At 41.8% G+C, this 27,311-nt stretch overlaps 1 protein-coding gene across 4 annotated transcripts; it reads right to left on the reverse strand.

The window, feature by feature from the left end:
- Positions 1-609: 609 nt before the first annotated feature.
- cc2d1b (coiled-coil and C2 domain containing 1B) lies at positions 610-27,164 on the reverse strand. Of its 4 annotated transcripts, none has more exons than XM_079530213.1 (26): positions 26,999-27,164; positions 26,405-26,518; positions 25,259-25,403; positions 22,924-23,027; positions 21,577-21,705; positions 19,426-19,554; positions 17,371-17,719; positions 16,511-16,629; positions 14,817-14,895; positions 14,092-14,142; positions 13,598-13,737; positions 13,175-13,247; positions 12,754-12,893; positions 11,625-11,754; positions 10,753-10,925; positions 10,059-10,184; positions 9,896-9,954; positions 9,526-9,642; positions 8,682-8,767; positions 8,308-8,366; positions 8,149-8,200; positions 7,568-7,667; positions 5,685-5,775; positions 4,930-5,052; positions 4,060-4,109; positions 610-3,935 (listed from the first exon to the last, which is right to left on the reverse strand). In XM_079530213.1, exons 2-25 carry the CDS (start codon positions 26,465-26,467, stop codon positions 4,098-4,100), a joined length of 2,649 nt encoding a protein of 882 aa, XP_079386339.1. In that variant the 5' UTR covers positions 26,468-26,518; positions 26,999-27,164; the 3' UTR covers positions 610-3,935; positions 4,060-4,097. The 4 variants fall into 4 exon arrangements, with proteins under 4 accessions (XP_079386339.1, XP_079386340.1, XP_079386338.1 ...); XM_079530214.1 differs by having other exon boundaries at positions 12,757-12,893; positions 26,405-26,545; XM_079530212.1 differs by having other exon boundaries at positions 26,405-26,545; positions 26,999-27,163.
- Positions 27,165-27,311: the final 147 nt, after the last annotated feature.

The following is a 27,311-nucleotide window of genomic DNA, read 5'->3' on the forward strand; positions in this document are numbered from 1 at the left end:
AAAGAGCCTGCAGGACACTGAGGAAGGAGCTGGACCGTTTTAACTGGGTCATTCATTGGGAATGGAAAAGGAGGGCCAGCCAGCGCCACACATGGTAATTATATTATGGGTGCAACAGTTCATCGATATAATTGATTTAATCAGTTATAATTTAATAAAATAATCGATTGATCCCTATTTTGGGCATGTCATTAAAGGCCAAAAGGTTCCAAAAATGTAAAATAACCATTTTTCACAAATAGTGAAACAGCGCAACACATTGTGAGATCATTAACTCCTTCACACCAGCAAGTGCACTTTCAACTGCTGAAATAGTGACTGGGAATACACGCCAGACAGTATTTTTCAAGATAATGTTGCTAAATGTGTCTAAAACGATGGACAGATGGACATCAGTATCTTTGGCAACCTGCCGTTAACGGGGCCAAAAATAATACATTTTGTAATCCGGATTACCGATGGATATGTGACGTGGTTTAACAATGTGCAGTTCAAATATCACCACTCAAGTAGTGAGTGGTGATATTTAGCAATCCCTACATGTATTCATTGTAAGTTGTAACTTAATCATTGTCCAAAAGAGGCTAAATAATGATATTGTACAATATATAAAGTCCAGCATTTTATTTGAGAATGAGATGTCATTACAACTGAGGAGGAATCTCTCCACTTGCATTAATCAGCATCATTCAAGACAATCACATGAATATCAGCAGAAGAGCTACGCAAAGTTACCCAAGTGGAACTCGTGTAACTGAAATAGATGGACCTTCTGGAGGTAAATGTTACTGAAACTGATTACAGGGTTCCTATACTTTATGTTTTATGTATAATATCCATACTTCTCAGATGACGATCCATGTTCATTGTGATTTATGCGAACATACTGTACCAGAGTAATATGACTCAACTATCTCCATGGATCAAGCTCCACAACATATACATATGTGAAATTAATTAACAGAGGCTCTACAATTACATAAAATACGCTCAAATGTATATCAGAACTGATGTTCTTTATTTTGCTGTTCCGGAGTGTGCAAGCATTCTGACTCCCTTCATTCAGGCCCTGAATAATCAAGCATACTGTACAGCACTCACGCAAACACACCATACGTAGGAAACCATACTTTTTCAGACATGTGTAGGAACCCTGCGATATGTGTGTTGAATTGTTGATGAAATGAAACCAGAGTTCAAGTGTCAGAGCAGGTTATGTGGCAGCGGTGGCCGAACGGATAGCGGCGCGGTCTTGATACCGGAAGGTTCCTAGTTCGAATCAGCCGTCCAACACGTTAAAATTACCACCGCTGAAGTGCCCTTGAACAAGGCATTGAACCACTACGATGAAATGTGTTCTATGAGCAGGGCCTGGCTGGAAACAAGTTCTTGAGCTTAGCCCAGATACCCTGGGTAAATATAGATTTCATTTCATTTCATTTCATTATGGGTTAACTCAGTGGTCCAAAACGTTTTAGCTCGAGATCCAAAAGAGACACTAGATGTTTGCCCGGGACCCAAACTAATGAAAATAGCCAATCTACAAGCATAGATCTGCTATTTTCACTACTACTTAAACTTCATTTGAGATAATATAATATATATTTTAAATGTAGGAAACGGAAAAAAGGAGATATTTACTCGCGACCCATAAAAATTGTTCCGCGACCCAATGACGGGTCCCAAGTCTGAGTCCAGACCAGATCCACTGTTTGGGAAACAGTGGGTTAACTACTGTGATCAAGTTCTCTACCTGAGTTGAGTTTCCTCATCCCTCTGTGTGATAACAATGTAACATAATGAAGGCAAAGAACAGTTTAGGTTTCAGAGTCTGTTTTCCGTTACGTTCTTTGGCATTATTTGAGGCGTGCAATGTCCTTTTATCCAAGAGGTGCAATTGTTTTGATGGTAGCATTTTATTTTATTCTGAGTCATTTCCCCTCCGACATCATTCCTCATTGTAAACAAGTATAGCGAACCATCAACACAGGAAATCAGAACATGGGCTACAGTATGTTTGGCACTTTAACCAGTAGATGGATCATTAGATTTTGGGTTTGGGGACCGTTTTCTCCAAACCACTATGAACCACCTGTCTTGTTACTTGCTTCTATTTGAAAGTTAACGGAAAAGTAGCGTGGGAAAAACACGAAAATGTGACAACAGTAATATCCTAAAGTAACAGTAGCAACCTTGTAGTAGCAATGTTGCATCATGGAGGTATATTGGTTTTAAATAGGGCTTAAGTGGTTCAAAACAGATATTAATTATGGCTTTCAATTTAACTTTTTTAGATGGCTGCCTCTCGTTTAACATAACGTTCTATATTGTTTTATTTTTCATGAATATTTCAACGTAAACTAAGGTCAAACAAACTGCTCAGAGTCTTGTGACTCTGATATGCTATACAGTGTAAACCTGTAATGCATTTAATATGTTTTAACAATGTACAAGATAAGTCACCACTAACGTTGATGAGTGGTGATGCTTAGCATAAGAGTGAGAAGAAATATGAATGAAAGTGATTTGGTGCCAAAACAGTGGGGTACACCTTCAATTATAATACAATTACACATCTTAAGTACCTTTTTTCAATTATTAAAACTTGGCTTATAGCTATCCAGAGCTCAGTGTAAACCGACTGTTGGGATTGCCATGTCTGCCAAAGCATCTTCTCTTTTCAACTGAAGACGAGTAAATTAATTGTGTGGATTTCTTTTTGGAAGAGATAAAGTAGTTAAACATAGTAACAAAGTCAAAAAACGATTTGGAAGCTCCCACGTTCAATCATATATTATGACTATAATCGTTACAAGTACGGCAGCTAAAGGCATTTCAAATATGCAGGATATTACAGCAAAAGTGATTACTTTGGTATTAGTGCATAGGTGCAAATCTAGAATCCAGAGCCGTATTTTATCACATACCCAGCCTTTATTTGCCTTGAGTGAAGGAGAGAGTTAGGAGTTATTTAGGGGTTATGGAAGAATCAGCTAGCCAAAAAGTGTGCCAGTGTTGAGTGGTAAAAATAGCAGATCAACAAGTTCACAACGTGTTATGAGCTTGTGGATATTTTGGTTGTCACCCCTAACGCTCACTGTTTTAACTGTCACAACAAACTAGCTCCTTTCTGAAGGAACCTACCATGTCAAACATGGATGGGCTTCCTTTCTGAAGGAATATACCATGTCAAACATGGATGGATTTTGGGCCGCCAACACGGATGGTTTGGTAGAACGCATGACTGAGAGAAGACAATAGAGTTTAACAGCAACCTTCAATGTACACAGAATGGCTGCATACCAACAAAGGCAAGACACACCAGCAGCACATCTGTGTTCTGAGCCAACTCTCTCCCCACACTGTCAGAGAATCCCAGCAGGAATATACCATTTGCCAAGGAGAGTTCTTCACTGACAGCAATGTTAATGTATTAATTAAAAGTGTTGATCAAATGTTACTTTTTCCTCTTTGATTGTGGACAAATAAAGCTATGGGTATGTGATAAACAAATTACATATTCGTTGTTGCCCTATTATCCATCTCGGGCAACAATGAATGCCCAGGAGAGATATATACTATATATATATATATATTCTTTGATATAAACTATGTTGAGCAAGTCAGCAGGATCAGCCTAGCTTGACACAGAGGCCCTTCTCATGAAGGCCACACTAGCATTGTCCAACAGTGAAGGTATAGTGACACACCAACCAGGGCAATTCTGTTGGGCACACCAGCACAGTTGGTCCTCCAGTAGAATGGCTCCATGTCGCCTCCTTGTGGACTGAAGTGTAAGGGGGCTCTGTCTGTGTCTTTCCAAAAGTGTGCAAAAGTTTTAAGACATCCCTAACCTCAGAACATTTCTTCATTAGAATCCCTGCTTCCGTCCAGTCTCCTCCTCCTCTGAGGGTTTTTCATTGAGCGCCTTTCATCTGGAATATAAAGGGTTGGACAATTTAACTTGTAGTTTGACATTTCAACACTTTCAACACATTTCAAAAAATCCTTCAAAGTGGGGAGGTGGGTGGGGAAGAACATTTTATTTTACTTCTGTACCTGTTTATAAATGTTCACTTTTCTACTTGCAGCAGCATCTAAAGAAGAACCTGGAATAACAAAACATAATAAGAACTTGTGCTACCATACACATCATTTTTGTTGCTGTCGGGAGGAAACCTCCTGAAAAATAAAATAAAATGAATGTCGAGGAGAAAAATTGCAGCAGTCTGAATTACCCATATAATGCACCAGGAGAAACGGAACTATTTGACTTTAATGTCACTTGAGAATGACCTGCTAGTTTTGCAGCTGTGCTTTGACTACCAGTCACTGGACTTGATGTATATCATTACTGATTTTACAGCCCAAAAAGCCAGGAGGAAATCCTTCCAGGGTAGGCTTTAATTTGCCGTTTGTTGAATAACAATAGCTAGTAACTACTTTGCCGTTGTGTTGGATAGCAGGTCGACATGGGCTGAGGGCTTGGGCCAATTTTAAACGGTGTGCATTTAGGGTCAAATAGGCAGCCAGTAACGAGGGGACTGAATCATTCTGACATTGATTTACCCTGCCACACAGTGTGAGAAAAATCTATAGAAAAATAGAGCGAGCAAATGGGAGAAAGGAAAGGTACAGACAGTTGTTTCATACTCTTATACAACATACATATACAATATAACAGATTGAAGTGTTATGGTTGTTAACGCTCTGTTCCCAGACTTGATGTGTCTGTCACTGTCCAGTTTAGGGGCAGCCCGTTGGTTGTTGATCACATACTGGGCTAAGTATGGAACTATTGATGCCTGGTCTGTCAAGTTGCAAACCCCATTTTTTAGGAATTTCTAGTTGAAAGTCGGGGCATTGTGAATCTTTGTCGTGGACTGAGTTAAATCATAAATGGCAATTAGTAATTGTCTTCTTTCTTACCTTGGAGTGGTCAAGCACTAGCCAGCGCTCTGTGACGGTCTGGAGGTCCTGTCCACTCAGAGGCTCCCTGAGGCGGACCCTAACTTCAACACGACCCCCCGTGGCCTTGCGACCATCCATTACCTGGGAGGGGTAACAAGTCATAGCACTGATTCACAACCTTTTTCATTTCAAGGCGACAGACCCCCCCATTTTTTTACGGTACCAGGTCAGGTCGCCCCAATTCCATCTCGCCCCAGATTTTTTCCACCGACCTCACGCCGACAGCTCGGTGCGGCGGTTCTTGTATTCTTTATTTTGTTTTACTGAGAATAAGGTTAGAAATACGTTTAGGGTTAGGCATAGTTTTACTGGGGTTAAGTTTAGGAATAGGGTTAGGTTTAGGCATCGTTTTACTGAGGTTGAGGTTAGGAATAAGGTTAGGTTTAACCGTTTAAACATAATTTACTTAGATTACTTTAGGAATACCAGGCCGCGCTGTTCCGCCGGCTGTACGCCCGGGGCGAGTTGGTAAAGGGGCGAGCAGTCTCGTATTCATTTTTTACACTGTAAAATCCTCAGACGAAGAATCATTTAAGTCCATAATATATACTGACTCCTCCCCCAAAAATCCCATCTGTCCTGACCCCTTATCCATAATTTACTAATTATGGATAATTAGTATGGACTTAAATAGTTCTTCCTCTCAACTCTTCAATAAAACTCTCAGCGAAACACTCCTTGTTGGATTATTACAGTACAAAAGTACCACTCACCTCCACGATCTCCCTGACTTCGCTCTGTGTCTCCAGTTTGTCCAGCTTCACGTGGACCGTCCCCACAGGCTTGTCACTCCGCAAGAAGCCCCTGGTACACACACACACACACACACACACACACACACACACACACACACACACACACACACACACACACACACACACACACACACACACACACACACACACACACACACACACACACACACACACACACACACACACACACACACACACACACACACACACACACACACACACACACACACACACACACACACACACACACACACACACACACACACGGGACCTGTTGATTTTGGCAGGCCGTGATGGCGTTGAAATGCTATATTTATACTCAGTGTACCGATAATATCAGATCTACAAGCTCACAACGTGTCGTGGCTATTTGCTTGGACACCTGCACACAACAAAGCATAAAATTACTTGTCTTTTAGTTCAACTGGATCTCTTTACTGGAGCACTTTCTTACGAGCTTAACATCATATTTGATTTAAAAGCACTTCTGTGAGCATTTACACGAACATAGTCTGATTAATCATTCTTCTTCTTAGCTTAATTTGTTCGAACTTGGTAACCCAAAAACCCACGTCTACTCAGAGACACGCAACTATGTCTGGAGGAAACATGTGTGAAGGTGTTTTGAATGCCTTATGCAAAATCAAGCAAACCTCAAACTAAATGTTTCTGTGACTAACTCAAACATTGTCAAATAAATAACAGAGATCACATCCGTGTGAAGTGAGGGGCGCTCTTATCATCATACATCATCACATTCTGGCCAATCATAATTTGTGTCCTTACTAATTACTTTGCTCAGCCAATCAAATGAACTCTATGGGGTGATCAGCCAATCACAAGCCAATGTTTGTGTTTACACAAACCCGGAAAGCTGGCCATAGGAGGGGCTAGCACGCCTCAAAAATATAAAGAAAAGGCATGCTCAACGATCTATTGCTCTTTTTTTTGTAAACGATGCATAACTGGGCTTATAGACATGATGCAAATTCCAAATGATTTTGACTTATTGAAGCATTCAGACCTGAACATAATTATGTCTAGGCGTGTTTGCCAGAGTACGGAGTAGCCGTAGTTTGGCAAATTGTTACAATATTTTATACTATTTTCATTTTGCAGGACAGCAGCAGACTGCAGCAACAATCTCCACCCGTGGCTGTGGTAGTTATGCTATTAATCTCTAATAGCATTTATGCCAATTGGTGATCACATGAACGCCACACAAAGACAATTCATAGTCTTACCATCTGATGAAGATGCAGCCTTGATAACTGTGTCCATTCCCAATGGAGGACAGCAGATAGAATAGTTAGGATATGTTAATGTAAAGGATGCATTTTCCCCATGGTGATTAATAAACTTCTGACCCAAAATGCATAGCGGAAAGGGGAGTTCCATTGTCCTGTATTCCAGCATCATATTACGTACATAGACTGCAGCAGAAATGTAAGAAGGATTTCATGAATGAGGCCCAATATGTGTAGCGTATGTTTGTTATATGGTTCCATCACCCCAATCGCCCAGGACGAAGTTCACAGTCCTTTCTATTAGTAACAACCAGCGCCCAGGACGAAGTTTTATCCAAAAGACGAAGTGTATTGATATGAAAACCGATCGCATCGCTCTACAGCCTAGGAGTGCCTGTTGTGCAATCCTCGATGTTGCACAACAGTGGGACATCATCGAAAATGTTCCCCCCGTTAGCCGACGACAACAAAAATCTTAAAACGTTAATAACTCGCAATCTAAATCATCCCGTCCAATTCTAAGAAAAGATCCTGTGTTAGACGGCCCCCGCTGTCCACAGCGTGTTCAGTATGAAGGAAGGGCTCATTACTCACCCTTTATGCAGCACCTCCAGTTTGAGGCCTTTGTTCTGCACCACTCTCCTGAAGCCTCGGTGGTTGCGGTTGATAGACAAGCTGAAGCTCTGGTTGTATTCTAGTTCAGAGAAAAACAGCAATAAGAAGCTGTGGGATTCGACAGCACTAGTTTTTTGGGGGCAAGTCAGGTGGGAAATTGCTGATTTTAATATATGATAGTTGTATTTTGGAATTCTGCGTGGCACAAGGTTGATTATCGACTACGGTCATATGAAGGTCGGCTGTGCCAAATTTCATGCTTTTATCACCACCAGTCAATTTCCCGCCTGACTAATGATAACATGGAAAAATGTAAATGGCACATAATGCTAAATGCAGTCATTTTACAGCATTACATGTAAATAAAGACCATTCTCCAAATGTTTCCCCCATATGTTCACTGCTATAGGCTTCTCTCTACTCAATTCAAACAATTATATATATTTTAAAAAATCAGTAGTTGCAAGTTTTGCAACCCTAATGTACCTTTCTGGGGGGGAAATAATAAATAAAATCCCACAATGCACGAAGACAAACATCAAGCAAGTGCCCTATCTTACCTGGAGAGTTGGTGTTCTTGATAACAGCTGTTTTATGCTTCTGTGGTTGCTCCTGGTGGTTTATTGACACAAAATAAGAGATGAAAATAATCGGTTAAACATCTTTTTTGGCTTTTATAAAGGCTTTCCGGAATGAACCACTTGTGTTGACTCACTCACCGTACTGGGGTAGGGGAACTCAAACTTGACGTATGCATCCAGGTCATTTGGTTGGATACCTGGGTACAGACAGAGTAAAGCCAGAGTTATACTTACTTATTTTCACACAGGTATATCAATATATGAATTTGGGGGTCCTTGACACTAAAACGTTTGAGAACAACTGATCTATGGTGCACAACATGGTGCGCAACGGAGCATAACGGAGGCATTACACAGATCAGAACGTGTGCATTACCACTGGGAGCAGGTAGATTCATCCCTCTCACTATCATCACCACCATCTATCACTATCATTACCACTATCATTACCACTGGGAGCAGGTAGATTCATCCCTCTCACTATCATCACCACCATCTATCACTATCATTACCACTATCATTACCACTGGGAGCAGGTAGATTCATCCCTCTCACTATCATCACCACCATCTCAGTGCTGCTCAGGTCTGGGAAGATTCTGGGGGACAAAAAAAGCAGACATATAAAACAAGTTTTCAAATGTATAAAAAGCTTTATAGCTGAAAATAGCAGATCTACAAGTTAAGGGATTCTCTCATGGACTAATGGACCACCCGAGGCATGAGTTTTGTAATCGCGACCAGCGGCGGTTTTCATATGAGCCGTGAACATCAACGTTTTGATCAGAAACGCAATCTTGGAAAATAATCTGAGATATAAGGGTTTTAAGATTTCAGTCAACATGCAAGTGGACGAGGGGGAAAGCTTTCATTGACGGACCGACCATTTCCGGTTGATCTCCTACCAACGGAGACGCTGTTGGCAGGTAGTATAGAGCAGAGGTTCCCAAAGTGGGGTCTGGGGACCCCCAGGGGTCTTTGAGGGAGTTCCAGGGGGTTCCCAGCTAAATGATAGTTAGGAACCAAATGGACCCTTATGGGTCTGTAACTCTGAGAGTGCACAAATTGAACCAAATGGACCCGTTTGTACACTCTCAGAGTTACATTAACATTGGTTTTACAATATAAACTGGGGGTCCCAGAGATAGAAATGCCATTGAATGGGGCTCCGTAGCCTAATGCATGTCAAACCGGGGGTCCTTGAAATTAAACAGATTGATCACTGCTAGAGCCGTAAAAATCTTCTCTTATGGGGGTCCCTGGCATATCATTGCAAATGGGGGTCCGCGGGGCTAATAATAGAAATTAAAAAAAACACGTCCTTGGTGGTTGTGAGTTAAGGCGGACAAGAACCAACCTGACAGTGTTATACGTCCTCTCCTCAAAGTGGTGTGTAGGCGGATCCAGACCTCTGGCTTGGGACAGTCTGAGAATCTCTATGCTTTTCTTACAGCGCTCTGCCAGCTTTTCAAACCTGACACGCACGCACGCACGCACACACACACGCACACACACACGCACACGCACACGCACACACACACACACACACACACACACACACACACACACACACACACACACACGAAATGTCTTCATTAAGATATCGTTCAGCTGCATACTATTATCGTCTTGGGTCATTACGTTATTATTTACAGTACATAACATACCGGATATTGTTATTATTATGAAATATGTAATATTACAAACGGAAGGATTGAGGGTCTTACTTTGTTGTTTCTGCGATGTCACCCAGGTGTGTGAATTGCTTGGAGATAGTCAAACATTTCTAAAAGACAGACATGAAAAAAAGGACATCTTTTATTATGACACTGAATTCATCTACTGCTCCCTGAGTTGGTGGTCAGCTCTAAGTCCTCACGGTGGGTTTACCTCCTGCTGCTCTTTGAGTATCTCGGTCAATTGAGTGTAGACCTCCTCTGCCTTCTCCGAGAGCTGCACTTCACTGTGGTGCACCAACACAAACTCTTCATCTTCATCACCAGGGGGCGACGGCACCTGCGATGCAAATCAGCGTAAGCAGGGGTTGCAATTCATGTGGCTCATCGTAACTGTTGCATGGCTTTCCTCGATCTTGTATTTTACCTTACTGTTTAGTGTTTACTATTGTTGTCCCCTTGTATTTTAACCTCTAAGTTTCCATTTTTAAGCTTGTGAATTATAAAAATGCTCAGTGAAATACTTAGTTTAAAATGTTACGTTTTCTGTATCCTTTATAATAATAATAATACAACTTTTTATTACAAAGTGCTTTACACATCATGACATACAGACTACGACAACAGGATAAGAAGCAACAGGAAACATTTCAATAGTCATCAGCAAAATATAATAAGCAGCAGAAAACAATTCAATAATCAGCTAAATAAAAATAAAATAAAAAAAGATTAAGGAGTTGGCACTGAAGGCTAATCTATAAAAGCGCGTTTTCAGTAGGAATTTAAATGAGGAGAACAATTCAGCGAGCTTATTACAATGACTAGAATCTAATGCTAGAATCACATATTCACTGACAAACAAATTAAACAACATCACAAAATCCCTACTACAGGGGTGTTCTTCTCACCTTACTGATGTCGACGGGTTTACCGCTGCGTGCTGCTTCTATCATGGGTTCAAAGCCCTTGGCCGTGCGGAGGAACTGCTTGGCTTGGTCCATGTCGTTCTTCTGTTTGGCCTGCAGGGCGGCCTTCATGTACTGCTTCCTACGGCCCTCCAGGAACTCTACCTGCTGAATGGCTGTAGGGATGGAAGGGGTTAACCCATTTAGGCCTGACCTCAAAATTAAAAAAAATCATCTTCTAAATCCTCCAGTTTTCTGAAATAAATATTTTCACGATTTTTCAAAAATAGCAGACCTACAAGCTTGTAGCGCGCCACTCAGTGGCGCGCTATGAGCTTGTAGATCTGCTATTTTTCAATAGCTAAATTATAACAATGTTTAAAACACCAAGGGGTTCCCGCCCAAAATGGATTAACGGGGTGAAAAATGGACCTGTATAACAAGTAACGTGTTGTGTCATAACACACGAAAACATGTCCTTATGTCCCCCAAGTACATTTAGGAAACCGTTATTTTTTATTTTTTCATTTAACAACCATAATCACCAAAGAAAAACGTTGGCATTGATTGTACGTTTCTGCAAACCAAGAATCAAACCACTCTCAAGGCAGGTGCAGTGTCAGCAGGTGGGCTTGAGTAATGGCCACGCTGATGACTTAGTGGCGTCCCATTAGCTTATCGATAGCGTGGGAATCAGTTATATGGTAATCTATTTCACATAATGCTTTGATATACAGCATATATTTGTTTCGGAAACTTCAACATTGAACGTATCTGTGGTTTGCAGAACGTACAATTGCCACAATGTTTTTTTCTTGGGCGACCGCCAGGCTGGTTGCAAATGGCAGTTTTCCATGCTTGCGCTGGGGACTGACCTGTGGGTGACAGTCCCTCCCTGCTGGTGGTTCTGTCAGGGGAAGGAGAGGGGGTCCTCTTCTGGACGCTTGTTGTGGGAGGCACTGCTAACATGGGCTTCTTTGGCTTGTCTGGAACAGGAGGCTTAGACTGCAAGAGGACAAGGCAGAAGGCCATTTTAACACTTTAAGCATGGTTCCTATTTGTAAGTGATTGCCACACATATAGGGCGATGTAACATTATTTTCATTGAGTGGTCATTTTGAAAGAAGAACCCTGTCTTGTTTCCCATAGTTACAGCCATTGAAAGAAGAACCCTGTCTTGTTTCCCATAGTTACAGCCATTGAAAGAAGAACCCTGTCTTGTTTCCCATAGTTACAGCCATTGAAAGAAGAACCCTGTCTTGTTTCCCATAGTTACAGCCATTGAAAGAAGAACCCTGTCTTGTTTCCCATAGTTACAGCCATTGAAAGAAGAACCCTGTCTTGTTTCCCATAGTTACAGCCATTGAAAGAAGAACCCTGTCTTGTTTCCCATAGTTACAGACATTGAAAGAAGAACCCTGTCTTGTTTCCCATAGTTACAGCCATTGAAAGAAGAACCCTGTCTTGTTTCCCATAGTTACAGACATTGAAAGAAGAACCCTGTCTTGTTTCCCATAGTTACAGCCATTGAAAGAGGAACCCTGTCTTGTTTCCCATAGTTACAGCCATTGAGTGGTCATTTTGAAAGAAGAACCCTGTCTTGTTTCCCATAGTTACAGCCATTGAGTGGTCATTTTGAAAGAAGATCCCTGTCTTGTTTCCCAGTTACAGCCATTGCCTGGGAATTGTGTAAACAGGAGATGTGTTATTCATCTGGTCATTATTACCCCTCCAGCGGGTTACTGTACTGTCTCAACTACATGACTGGACAGCTACAACAACATGGCTTTGTAGACCATATTCATCATGGGCACCTCCTCGACACATAGGGAACTTGGGACCTTCTGTTTCCCAGGCGGCCTCTTTACCCATTCAGCTATGGCTGGACAAATTAGGCCGTGCATGTTTGCTAACCCAAACATTGTTAAGCCATAGAATCGTATGCATGGCTCAGAGCCTCGGATTGTGCGGCGCTGGTTTATACAGTTGAAAACAGAAGCTCACCTCCTCTTCTTTCTCCTCTTCTTCGTCCTCATCTCCAACCTCTGTAGCGTCGGTGTTGGCAAGCTGATTGGCTGCCTCTAGCACAGCGGCGAATCCCTGCTCCGCTCCCGCCTCCTCCTGGCCCGGGATTGGTGGAAAGCCTTGTAGAACACAGACAGCAAAGACATGCATTATGGTGTTCATTTTGTATACTATGTTGATTAATTTAATACATAGGACCACCATGGATATATTTGTGTTATCCTTTTAGCTTTAATGTCTTACTGTACCACATGCCGTTTACATTTCTGAATAATAAAGTTTTCAGTCAATCAACCAATTCACATACATATGCACAACATAGCTTACATCATGAAAAATGTTACTGAAAATATACGCTGGTTCGTTCTATGTACACAGACACAACACTAGAGAATCTTACCTGGAGGGACAGGGAGATCTGTGAAGTTGACCGATTTCCCTGCTTTGTGGGATCGGATAGCACTCTGGTATTGCTGTCATAAAGCGAGAAGGAAAAGTTACTCTACCACTGCTACTTTTATGTATATGATTAACAAAATAATACCATCCCAGAGATACAATGTTAGAAGCTTACATCGTTTATTTAATTACAGAACAATTAACTGTGTTTTCAATGCCACATAATGAAGAAGTTAACCACTTACGTAAGCTCTAAATAACTTTGTCCGAATAAAATAAATAGCGTATCTAAAAGCAAAAAGTTTTTTTCAAACACTTTATAATAAGAAAAGAAATAAGAACATTTGTCCAAAATAGGGATGTCAAGGTTAATGTGGGTATGATAAATAAGGCGGCCAGTAAAGAGTAAAACTTGTGTCTTTACCTTGGCAATACGGTCATGCATACGGGCCTTGCGCTCATCTCCACTGGCCTTGGCCTGGGCAGACGCCTCCACATACTTAGCTTTCCTCTGTTCAAGGGCCTCCAGAACATCTCCGGGAGGAGCAGCGGGTGGAGAAGGGACTGAGAGACGTAGAAACATTACAGTATACAAATACACACCATTACATCTCCAGTATGCTGTATATCTGGAAATATATTATGTAAACATATTAATAGTGTTACAACTAAAAGCTGGAAGTGAGTAATAATGCAGTGGTCCTCTCCCAGATTTACAATGCCTTTCTGCCTGATGGATTTTCAATTTATGCAGAAAATAATGTCTGTAATTAACACAAGCCTCCGAGAGTTTCATATTTTGTTCCATAGCGGAGGTCAATTCCAGGTTAACCAACTAAAAAAAGATGTCAAAGAATAAAATGAAACCCACACAAACATGATATATGTATCCACACTACTGTAGTATTTTGTAGTCACCTGGCTGTGTTGCAGCAGGTTCCATCACCGAGGCAGAACTCTGTGTGTCCCCTAGAGGGCAGCAGAACATAGCACAGTATGATATGTAGTCAACTTTGTTGTTTCATATAGAAATTTTACAACATATGTTCCAATAATTAAGAATATAATTTAGAGACTTATAGGTAGCATAAGAGAAAACTAGAACTACAATAGACAGTGAAATGTGTATATTTATTTTTGTATCACAGCAAAAGCTGACATGGCTCAAAATCTGAAGTGTTTTTATCACTCCTGATTTTACTGTGTACGGACTACGGACTCCACTTCTTCTGGAAGTAAAGAGCTCTCGTTTTGATTCACTCAAATTTTAAAAATCACAAGCAGGCCTCACACGTCGATGAGCACACCATTCAAGGTGGCAAGTCGTGGTGGATGGTGCAATAGGTTATAACAACGTGACCCTAACGGGCAGTGGTTTTGGGGGTTTCACCTTGGGAATAGCACACATGTACTGGATATAGCCTAATCTAGCATTATGGCCAATAATTACCTCCTTTGTATTTTCACAATGAGTTGCAGATAGATACCTTTATTATCTCCGCGGGACAATATAGGTATCTATCTACAACTCGTGCCGACATGGTTTCATTTGTCTTCTGCAACGTGTCCTCCTGTCATCTCTTTGTTTACTCCTGTGTGTTAGAGTGATAGTAAACCAAACATTAGTGCGCTTTCATTCTCACCCAGTGTCGGGGAGGGAGGCAGGCCGCTCAAGTCGATCTGCTGTCCCTGTTCCAATGCCTGGATGACTGCGTCAAACCTCTGTGACAGGGAACAGACAGAATGCCATGCATAATACTGGTCATTGTCGTCTGCCTACATTGACGGAATGTTTTGAAGAGTTGGGAGAATAGTGCAGCAGTCAAGAGGGTTTCACCGAGGGACAGTGACACTGACTCAAACATCAGGTTGTCTGCTGTTGCATTCCTGAGACGAGTCACATATTTGCCCTACTCAGAGACAGAGACAAAGTCTGCTTACACTTACAGTAGACAATTAAGCTTCCTTCTCTATACATTTAGCTTGAATGAGTGTAGCCAAATCAATGGAAAATTAGGGAATTAAGTCACTTTACTTCTTTGACTTTTGATACAATTTAAGATTGTAGTTTTTGATTGATTATTATATTATTATTATATTGATTATTAGTATGTAAACAGCATGTGGTACAGTCAGACATTAAGGCTAAAAGGATAACACAAAACAGTCATGGGAACTGGTTTCCATTGAGGTCCTATGTATTAAATAAATCAATATAGCATGAAATCATAACTACTATATTAGTATTATATACCGGTAGTAGTGAATTGTGAAGTACTATGACATAATAGGACACACATAGCTGGATTTAATCAAATAATATAATGTTACTGCTGTTAAACTATTATTTTAAGTCAAATGGAATCATTGCCAATTCCGTGGTCCCTGTCGCTGCAAAGTCTTACGGGGTGTCCAGGGGAGTATGCACAATAGAGAGAACCACATGCCGCCCCTGATATGGAATGAAGCTAAAGAAAATCTCATGAGTGGAAATGTAACAATGATGTTTTGGTAATATCATTCCAAACCAATGTTGCTGCTGTTCTACATACAGCCAATCAGTTGGAGAAATCACAGATTGAGGCTTTCTTTCTTTCATATTTCTGAGGCCATTCATGTTTTATGGAAGATGCTTCTGAACATGTATTTTATTGCTAGTTCGACCACTTAAAATATGCTTTAATCTTAAAATAACTAATAACACAACACGTCATGCTGTTCTGAAGATCGGCTATTCTCGGTGTTGAGACATTGCTTTCATTAGAAGACATGCTGGATTCTATCATATGGAATCCAAATGACTGAAGTCAATCGTGGCAACTGAGAACTTGAATCCAGGCACATGATTCTTTTCATCTAAAGTGAGGAGGTGGTTCACTTCACACTATCATCCCCAGTTCCCTTCTCCACTGAGAAGACCATCCAGTAGTCTTAGGGACGCTAGTAAACAACAAGGACCCACTGATACCTCGCTGACTTCTTACCTACAATTGTGATTGTTTGAGCGAAGGCACCAAACACTGGCCTCTGTGGTGTTTTACATCTTTAGACCATGCGGCCACCCAACTCTTCAAAATCAATCAAAATACATGAAATAAGAGACGTACGTATTAAACAATTGTTGCACATAAAGAATAGATCATAATTGTATTCATTGTCAATGTCATACACTGCACCTCCCGCTGGTGTTCTATGCTTAATTATAGTCTCCTACAGTTACTGATTCTTCATTCTACACTCTCAGAGAATGTACAAGTGGAACCAAATTAACAATAAGGGCCCCCTAAGGGTCCATTTGGTTCCACCCAAACGTATAACGTATAAGTGATCCTCTTACCTTACTAGTCCTTAAATAAAGCTTGGCTTTCTCCGCCTCTCCTTGCTTCTTGGCACTCAGAGCTGCCATCTTGTATTCTCTCTGCCTCTCCAGGAGCATTGCCCTGGTCCTCTCGCCCACTGTGTGGATTCACCGGACAAACAAGCAACAGCATTGAGAGCCTGGCTTCACTGCATATCCGGAATGACACTCATTAACCACTTAAGTCCAATTTTATACTAGACGTACGATAGTGTTGTGCGGTGAGCTTGCCGGGATACAAGCTCACAATGCGTCACGATGTCACATGTTGTGAGCTTGTAGATAATCTATTTTCGCCTAGCCTGGCATGGCCAGACTAATCACTAAGAGTTAATGATTTCGCTCTGGCAGATTTGTCTGGTTTACAGGCTAACTGTCGCCTATAATGACATGCCCATAACAGGGACACCAAGTTGAACGTGGTTAAAAAGGAGGCCTTCTTAAACAAGCACCACAAGAAAGAACTCATTCTTTTGTGGGTGCATATCAAAGTATGTTGATATCAATAAATGCAGAAAAACAAGAAAAAAACAAAAACAAGGAAACAAAATGAATATTAGAATATCAGATGCAGACAATAGGAGCCTGTTATGTGTTAATGCAGTTATATTGTATAATAGATTTTTACCATCATACTTTTAACAGTTTGTCATATTTTGGACTTATTTAGTTTTTCCCCATTTTTGTTTCTTTTAACAAAATTGTTTTTTTTTGAAAAGCATCATTGAGTATCTAGAAAAGTGTGATGAAATTATTATCATTATCTGCCAAATGCCTAAATTGTGACCATGAGTTAATGGCAAAGTGGATTTCCTAGGCTGTTCCCAGCTCAAACTGACCCTCCTCCGCCTGGCTGTTATGGGACTGGCTCATAGGTTCCTCTTCCTGTTCCACAGGAGATGGAAGGCTGCTGACGGGAAGCTGGGATGCAGAGGACATCTGCTCCTCTTCACTGTTCGGTTCGACTATCTCTGGTACGTCATCTGTAGTCTCTGTCTCCACCGGCGCCTCCTGTTGCTCTGGAGGCTCTGGGTCAGACGTGGCTTCAGTGGGCAACGGGGGAGCGGGCCGCGGGGGGACAGCGGGCCGAGAGGGGGCGCCTGGTGCTCCGGTGGTGACCGGTGGTGGAATCTCTGCCTCGTTCACGCTCCTCCCTTTCTTTGCTGCAGTCAACATGGTTTCTAGAGTCTGAGGAGAGACAGAGAGTCATAATGCATTAACCACATGAACCCTAGCGTCCCTATTCTTGGGGGGGGGGGGGATTCGGCACAATATTTCACTTGTAGATTCTCTATTTTCGATACAGATATTTAGTGTAGAGGGAAAACAATGAAGTGAGGGGTTGCCACATGACGTCACTGCTTAAAGTCAAACATTAAAAGTCCATAGACATAGACATGATGTCATTTCTGAAAGCCAGACGTTGGAGGGGATAGCGCCCCTCAAAAGGAGGTTGCAGTGTAAATTACTTAAGGAGCCGCTGATGTGGTGTACAACTAGGAAATAAACCGAGAGGTCCCTTGTTACTTGCGCAAGCAGAGCGTGCAAGTACTGTGGTCGGCTGCGTATGTATGGTATGTAGGCCCGTCCTCGGTGGTCCCTAATTGGCTGTTGATGGTGACTTAATTACTTGCGCAAGCAGAGCGTGCAAGTACTGTAATCCGTCGGCCAATAGGGGACCACCATTCTTGATGATGTAACAAAGGTACGTTTGGTGATCGGCTGGGTATGCATGCATGCATGTATGTATGCATGCATGCATGCATGCATGCATGCATGCATGTATGTATGTATGTATGCATGCATGCATGTATGCATGCATGCATGCATGCATGCATGCATGTATGCATGTATGTATGCATGTTGGGGTAAGAATGGTGGTCCCTTATTGGCTGTTGGTGACATAACTAAGGTATGTTGGTTGGTATAAGGTCAATAACGGATCTAGTAATAGTTGTAATAGACATTGGTTAGTAGCAATACTTGTGCGCTCTGCTTGTGTACAAGTAGGCCATGTATGGCCTACTTGTGTGCAAGGCGCAAGTTGGCACCTCGACAGAGTGCATTTCTAGTTACTACCTGGGGTCGTATGTCTAGTCTAGTATTGCTGATGTTGCTCTGTGGAATCGGTCTTGATGCCTTGGGTCTTAGAGGTAGTTAACGCTCTGGGTATCGCTGATGGAACGCTTCTGATCCTTACTTGGAGCCCCCGATATCAGTCATGCCCAAAGATAGGGTCTATGATGTCGGGCTTGAGAGGCCATTTATCTCCAGATATGGGGATGTCCGGGTGAGTAGGTCAGTTATCTCCGTTTATGGCGTTCAGGGCATCCTGATGTCATTCTAACTCGGTCAGTTAGTCTTCAGTCTGTATTGGGTCATGGCTGCCAAGTGGCTCCAACCTTAGTGGAGATTCGATTTGGGACGTTTTCAATACAGTTTATAATACTGTATATCAGTGAACCAGTAACGAACAATTGCATTAGATTAGTCCAACAAAGAAATCAGTAACTTTGATTACTTTTAGATTTTATTTACAACAAAATCTATAGCACATGGTGAGACAAGATACTTTCATATATAATTTATATCTACATTTATAAATCACTAATTAAATAACGGGCAAAAGATATAATAACAAAAAATATTTTCAGAACATGCACTGCACATGTACAGTAATAAGCAGCAAACCTAACGGAAATCGTAATCAGAGTGCTTACTTTATCCAATAATACCGTTTCATCCAGTCACTACTGGATTATAATTACTGTAGAAGCATAGTTATATTGTTACTTTAGCAATCAGATTACTGTAATCCAATTGCAGTAATCCGATTAAAGATAATGTGTGTCATCTATCCATCCAATAATTGCTTATTACTGCCAGCCACCTACCTTCAGGCCTCGGTCGTATCTCCTGGCTTTAGAGGCCTCTCCTGAGGCCTTGGTGCTCTGGATGGCAGCCTTGTACATGTCTATCCTCTCCTCCAGGGTGTGCTGCAGACTGCCTGGTGTGGAGGACGACTGTAGAGACAACAGCAATGTGTCAGTAAGTACAGTATGTAATGGCAGCTTTTGATATTACTATTAGTAAGTAAACAACATCAGGAAGAAGCAGGACTCAACCATCAGGATTCGAACTCCATTCTTTTATTGTATATGTCATCACACCAGAGAGAGACTAGTGTCTCCCTCCAGAGCTTCCCCCAGCACTTCCCACACACATGTCCCACACATATTTTATACTTTCAGCAGTGTACAGAGTTTCAGGAGTAACAAGAGATGGTCATGCCTTAAATGGACTCTATTCTACAGTTAACTCACACAGTTTGAAATAGGTTTACATGAGTCAGCAGTCTCTAATGAGTTGGTCAGTGAAGAACAGGTGGTAATTAGGTGTTAACTATCATCTACTAGTCGGCTACATTAAATTAATCAATACCATAGTGTTTATATGCATTTTCGCCACCACAAGTACCAACAGCTTTATTCAAAAAGCTTTCAGATGAACTACACCTTAGCCACCTTAGCACTTGTTAAAGCACTTGACCTAGCCTCGACGACCTACTTTGCAGGCTTTTGAAAAGGCTAAAATTGTGATTTAGCAGTAACAATATTGAGAGAGTAACGGTATTGAACAGAGCAATGTACCTACAGTATGTGCCACTGTAAGCGACTAATAAGAGTTGCAAGAAAAGATACATACTGTACAAATGTATCACACGATACTATAGGTAGGTTCAAAATTATTGCCAGACAAATGACCAAATTATTTTTCTTACACAAATCCAGTATTTTCTTTCTCTTATGCTATTCAATACAGTAGCAAATAACTAATAACATGTTTTTTTTATCAATTCTCTTACAAAGATCCTGTATTTTTTTATGTGCCCTCTGCTGTTTGCATCACGATTTAATCACAATCTAAAATGTCCCCAGTTTGAATCGATTTGAATTACATTGATTATATTGATTTACGATATATTGTTACATACCTAGTGATACTGTATTGATTCTCAAGAACTTCGTAAAACCTATTTTTTCTGATAAAAAAAGTGAATTCCTTTGCTTTGATTGCACAAAAGGTATTACTATGTTAGACGTTATATCATGGACTGTGATGAATACAAATGCAGACTCCACTGCTCTGATTGCTTAAGAGTGAATAATATGGTAATTTACTCTGATTTTAGGCTTATGGTGGTGTGTTCTTTATACCATATATATATATATATATATACATACAGTATATACAGTATACTGTATATATATCACTCTGCTTACAGTATCTCAACCCTGTGCCAGTACACAACCCTTGACCAGCTCAGTGGCCTTGTGGTTAGAGTGTCCGCCCTGAGACTGGGAGGTCAGGGTTCGATCCCCGGCCGGGTCATACCAAAGACTCTAAAAATGGGACCCAGTGCCTCCCTGCTTGACACTCAGCATCAAGGGTTGGATTGGGGGTAAGTCCCTGCAACATACTAGCGTCATGTCCAGGGGGTGTACTTGTACATCAAGCTGCCTCACGCTACAGAAACAGGAGATAGGCTCCTGCCCTATGGGCCTCATGGCTCGGCAAGGCTACTTACTTACTTACACAACCCTAGCGACTAGTGCCAGACAAATCTGGGAACTCATCGGCAAAAAGGCAGAATCAATATTTTTCCCCCTTCCATGTGTAGACCAAATGTCGGCCCATTCACTCTCGTTCAGCCCTCCTTTTCCGGTGGCGCGTCTTCGTTTACATTCCTAATAACAAACTCTACACGTTGTAACGGGAGTTGCCGCCAGATTCACCTGCGGAGCTCTGAATCTGTCTCAAGAGATTAGTGACAGACTAACTAACCAGTCAAAGCCAAAACATATCAGGTATTTCCTGAATTATATTTGGACATGCCGTTTCGCACACTGCTGCAATAAATTAGCTTGTAGATCTGTTTTTGGTGTATGACACAGCACACAACAGAGTATAAATCACTGTTATGTGGGCTAGTTTTTCAACCACTAGTATTCAGTGAATAGGCAGAAAGGAGCCAGGCTGCGTACCTGCTGTGGTGCTGGGGACTCAAGCGTTTCTGTTGGAGACATTTCAAGTGAAGGTGAGGATACAGGAGTAGCAGCTTCTGCTGGAGCATCCTGGGCTTCTTCATCACCCACTACTTCCTGGAGCTCCGCCTGAGAGAGAAAACAGGCGCCCATGTCAGCCAAAACAACTACTCATATTCTCTAAGGCAGGGGTTCTCAACGTTTTTGGCCGGGGACCCCCGGAAATGCTTTGGCAATGTCTCGGGACCCCCGCCCCGCCCCCTCCCGACCCCCAATATAAATTGACTGCTACAATAACCTTAATAATAGAGACAATACATCATAAATAAATACTGAAACCAGATAATCATTAGGGAAGGTGTATGCATGTACTATGTGTACTTACTATATGTAAACTCTTCATTTCCATTTTCCAGCCATTCAAAACAAAAAAAACATTGGTTTTTTTTGGCGACCCCCCGAGGGGTCGCGACACATGGGTTGAGAAACCCTGCTAAGGGGCTGCTTTAATTTTGTCTTTTTCTAAACTATGCTGCAAATGGCAACAGCATTAAACAGACTTTGGGTAGAAGTTTGTGCTCATCACCGTCACATTTAAGAAAAAAATCACACCCGTGTGAAGTAAGTGGTGCAACTCCGTGTGGGGGTCCCGGGGGGGGGGGGGGGGGGGGGGGGAGTTCCCACAGCACCCAGGGTGCCGGCCCGATTCCGGCGAGCCGCCCCGCGTCCGAAACGGTTGAGAAATGACAGAGTTACCGTGTGGGGGTCCCTCTACTGTACCCTCTACTGTACTGTACTGTACTGTACTGTCACTGTACTGTACTGGCACACCTGAAATCACCATATATACAGTTAATATGTGTGTGTGTGTTAGGTTGCGCACAGGTGGTGAAAAACAACCATTCTGTTTTCGTGCTCATACCCAGCCAGGCAGAGACCCAGCCAGGCAGAGACCCACACACATAATCACCTAAGGAAGTGGTTTGCACCACTTAAAAAGGTAAAAGGGGCTAGGTGCTTGGAAGTTCAAAAAGGTGTAGTGAACGTGCTCCTTGGTAGGGGACTGAACATGCAACAAAGGGAGAAAAACAAGGCTAGAGCAGCAGGTCCTCTCTGTACAAGGCTTCCCTCCATCCAGAGCAAGTACAACGACAACATGTTTACCTCTGCTATGAGACGGTTGGTTCGGTTAGCCTGACAACCAGTGTCTCAGGTGAAAAGTCGCTCCACCTCTAAAGCGACCTCAAGCACTCCCGCTGGAAGTTTTACTGAAGAGCCTTGCATTTTCAGCTTGGGAAGAAATGCCCTGGTGGACACACAGCCTACATTTAGATGTTTGGTACTAACCAGTAAATCTTCATCGTCTTCCAAGTCTTCATCTTCCTCCTCATCATCAAAGTCTCTCATGCACTCGTCGGCCATTCTTGCAATATCTTCCATTGGCAAGGGGGCTAAAACACAAACATAGCATTGAATGATTGATTGTTTGAGCTTTTTATTGACATAAATACATACACGTAAAAAATATCTGTATACTGTATATCTGTCCAAAGGTTAAAACATAAAAGAGCTTATTTCCATTGTGGGGGGGGCAGAGACATACAGAGAAATAACAAATAACAACAAATACATTTGTCTTGTCTTGTATAATTTCCTGTACCTGTACAAAATTTAAAAAAAAAAAAAATGGGTGCTGTAAATGAATCTTGATACAACTCAATCAATTGAAGGTTATGATTAGGACCAGCTGCTATTAAGCCTGCGAAGGACTTGAAGTTAGCATTAGATATCAGGCCATCCGTAGGAGGCATGTGTCAGGAAGGGAGCCAGTTCAAGTCCATAGACTGGATGCATCTGATCCTTAAGATGTAAACCAATATCACTCTTCTTCTGTCTCAACAACAAGGTGCCCTCAAGCAAGACAGCGCAGACGGAACACAAACCGGTGGAATGCTTAGCACGGCTTTGCTGAAAATGAGAACTGAAGGCTCAGTAAAACCTCCCCTGGCTATTCCTCTTATTATATAATATATAGAAGATTTATATCACAAGTAGCATCATAATCCTATTGTTATTATCAGAAGGTTTAGTCCTCATCATCATCATACTCAACAAGAGTAATCAATTTTTAATAAGAAATGATGCAGCTAATTCAAATCACCCACCATCAGTAGCCGGGAACATCAGGATAGAAAATGAGTTAAGGCTGCCTGCAGCATACTCCAAACGAACTGGACTTTTTTCTGCTTCACAGCAGGACTCGCTGAAACTAACGAACTCCTCCGGGGATACAAATGTTTTATGATGGTCTCACTGTGGCTTCGCTCCGAGTCCTGAACGTTAGACCCCGCCCCACTGTATACAGTGCTGGAACTGTGATTTCACCACCGATCTCCACCACTTGTTTACATCAACCTCTGACGTGCTTTAGATATAATGTCTCTGAGATTTCATCGTTTCTGGCAACAGACAAAGTGTGTGCCGTCTCTCTCAATTAATTTATTTCCATCTGGTTTTGTTTGTAATCCCTCAGAGGGGGATTATAGAGGATTGTACCTCCTAACCTCTTAACCTCTGCTGGCAAATTTCAGAAATAAAACAATATCCCTCAGGATTTATTTTAGACTATGGGGGGGACTTTTTGCACATTTGAAAGTTAAATTGCATCACTCTGGTGCATATTGAGAGCAAAAAGAATTAGTTAGATTTATATACAGTGTAACTTAATGGGGCATCTAATCTCAGGACACCATAACATCTTGAAAAGTTCATATTTCATGGTAGCTAGCCATTACTGTATACTAGGGTTTCAGCGAGAAGCCAAATATCTGGACAGTGATATAATAGCCTAGCCTATGTAATACTCACTTAACTATATAATACTACTTAGCATTCTTGAATGCTTAGCTGTCTGGTTTTTGAGGTGGTCCCTCATGCCTCTTACAAGGGGAAAAGGTTTGGGATCTATTTTTCTGTTTCTTTTTTTGCCAAGGGGTAGATTTCAGCTGTTTTCACAAGTAATGCTTTAATTTTGTATGTGTTGAACGCTGTGCTTTTTCAATAATTGTGATTCACCTATTGTTGGTGAAATTTGTTTCTGATGAGGGCGTAAATATCTCCATTTCTAGTCACCTGTCTGACCTGTTATTATAATGAGCCTCGGGTTAGGGGCCTCAAATATGCTATTTTATAGCATTCACTGTGTCTAATGTGTGTGGGTTGTTATTGTTGCCTCATTATCAGGTCACCCGCTCAATGTTGTAAGTTAATGAGTCTATGGTGCCATTTCCTATAAGCCTTGACTCATGTTTTATCAGCCTAACAAAGGCTGTGTCAAAACACGTAGGTGCATTTTTTTATTATCTTGTCATGCATTAGCTAACTTTATAAAGTATTTTACATTTTGCAACAAGAGTGCCGTTTGGTCTTTTTCCTTTTTGTCAATAGCACACCATGTTCACTTTGTGTCTCTGCCGCAATGTTCAGCTGGTATGGAAATATTGGAGGTGCAACTGCAAGAACTGCAGAAACACGTTTGTCTTCATTTGGAGTATGTACAGTATGCTACAGCCTAACAGCCTAAATAAAGTCTGCTGTTCTTCTTTCATTGGCCTACGCTTTGATCTTGATGCAAGGTTAAGGAATATATCTCCCACTGAGTTAACCAAATTAAATGACTCACTCCTGCCCTTGGGCTTGGCTCTCCCCCCGGCAGAAGCCGTGCTCCCTGTGATAGCAGCCAGTTCAGCCTCCAGGTCAGGGTCATCAAGGTTCTCCTCCATAGCCATCGCCATCTCCTCTGGGTTGAAGTCTACAAACAGACCCATCTGGAACGAGGAAGTCAGAACAATAACAACAATAATAATAACTAGAAATGCACTCTCTCGAGATGCCAACTTGTGCCTTGTACACATGGCCTACATGTGCGCAAGCAGAGCACGCCATGAGGTGCGCTCACCACTGCTGGTACGACTGCTGCTCTGAGTCCTAGAGCTCTCTGCTGTCTGGGTACGACTGCTGCTCTGAGTCCTACAGCTCTCTGCTATTCTAAATCCTTTATAGACCTTATACCAACCTTGAAACGTACCTTCACCAAAAATGGTGGTCCCTTATTGGCTGTTGGAGGACACCAATATACATACACAGCCAATCGCAGTACTTGCACGCTCTGCTTGCACAAGTAATAATGATAATAAATAAGAAGTTTATATAGTGCTTTTCATGCTCTGACAAATCTCTGAAAAATCACAGGTGGAATTGCCATAGCTTCATTTACACCCAATCTGGGAACCCATTGGAAAAACAAAGGAAAAATAGCACTGAAGAGACTATTTACACCTAAATGCTCTCTACATACTAAGATTAAGAACTTCAACATGACACAAAATACAGAGTGAACTTAACAATGATAAATGAATATGATAATAGCTTTTATGTAATCACCAACATGAATTATGTTTGTTATTTACAGCTAGGTGGAGTAGTGGGGCGAGATGGAAAAGGGGCGACCGTACCGGTTACCCTATATTAAAACAGTACAGTGCCCAGTGTTCGCTATTCAAAACAGCAGTGACAATATACAAAGTGGCAGTTTAGTTGCCAACAACACAGTGCATCAGTCAGTGTTTTCTATCAAAACAACACCATGCCAGTCAGTGTTTGCCATTAATACAGTAGCACATGGCCAGTATTTCCACACTCAACACACCAGTGTTTTCCATTAAAAATAGCAGTACCAATGTTTTCCATTAAAAATAGCAGTGCCGGTGTTTTCCATTAAAAATAGCAGTACCAGTGTGCCAGACGGTAGTGTCATTCTCCTCCTCACCTGTTTGGCTGCAGCAGCACCCTGACCCTTGGGCATCGGTGCCCTCTTCTTTTTAGCAAACATGTTCTCTTCTTTCTCGCGGCTTGGTTCTTTTCAAGACAGCAAGCCCCGAAACTGTAAAGTCAGCGGTCGCAGATTAACCTATATGAAGTAAAAGCATGTACACTTTAGAACGGCCAAGCAGCTGCTTTCATCTCTCATTGTAAACAAACTACAATCATGTGAGCTGAGCAGCAGTGGTTGTCACTGTCAGGTGGTGCCTATCACCTCATCCAACAACAACAACAACAACACGACCTGTCAAACCCCTGGGTGTTCATTTAACTCTCTTGAGTGTACAAATTGGAACCAAATGGACTCGGCAGGGTCCACTTGGTTCCATTTTGTACAGTACAAATGGATAAACAAACGCTCGGAGGCTGCTAGCTAAGCTTCCTCTACCGTTAATGGGATGTTGTTAGCTTAGCTAACATTACCTTAGTGATGTTTCCACAAAAAAAAGTTTATTTACAAAGAACTAATCGGCTGGCTTGAATTAGACGTGTGTGCATCGATGGTTCTGGTCTTAACGTTACAAATTAAACGTTTGTTTACCTGCTCATTTATTACCACACTAGTTGGTTTAATAGTTGTTGTTTTCCTCTGTTGAGGAACAGTCAGTTGTGTTGCTTCATTGGTTTCGTTTTTGACATGCCTCGGCTCAGTGCGCATGCGTACACTACTGAATGTGGGGGCGTTCCAGGTCGTCGTGCAGCTGCTGCTTGTCAATATTTAGATTGCATTGGATCAATTAGCTTTGCGGGTCGCAGATCCGTTCCAGAGCGGATACGGAAACGGTCTGTGTGCTTGCATGTATGTGTGGGCGCACATTACCGGACACAGTAGGCGGGCTAGTGAGGTGAACTTT

The sequence above is a fragment of the Electrona antarctica genome (assembly GCF_951216825.1).
Source record: "Electrona antarctica genome assembly, chromosome: 19".
NCBI lineage: Eukaryota > Metazoa > Chordata > Actinopteri > Myctophiformes > Myctophidae > Electrona > Electrona antarctica.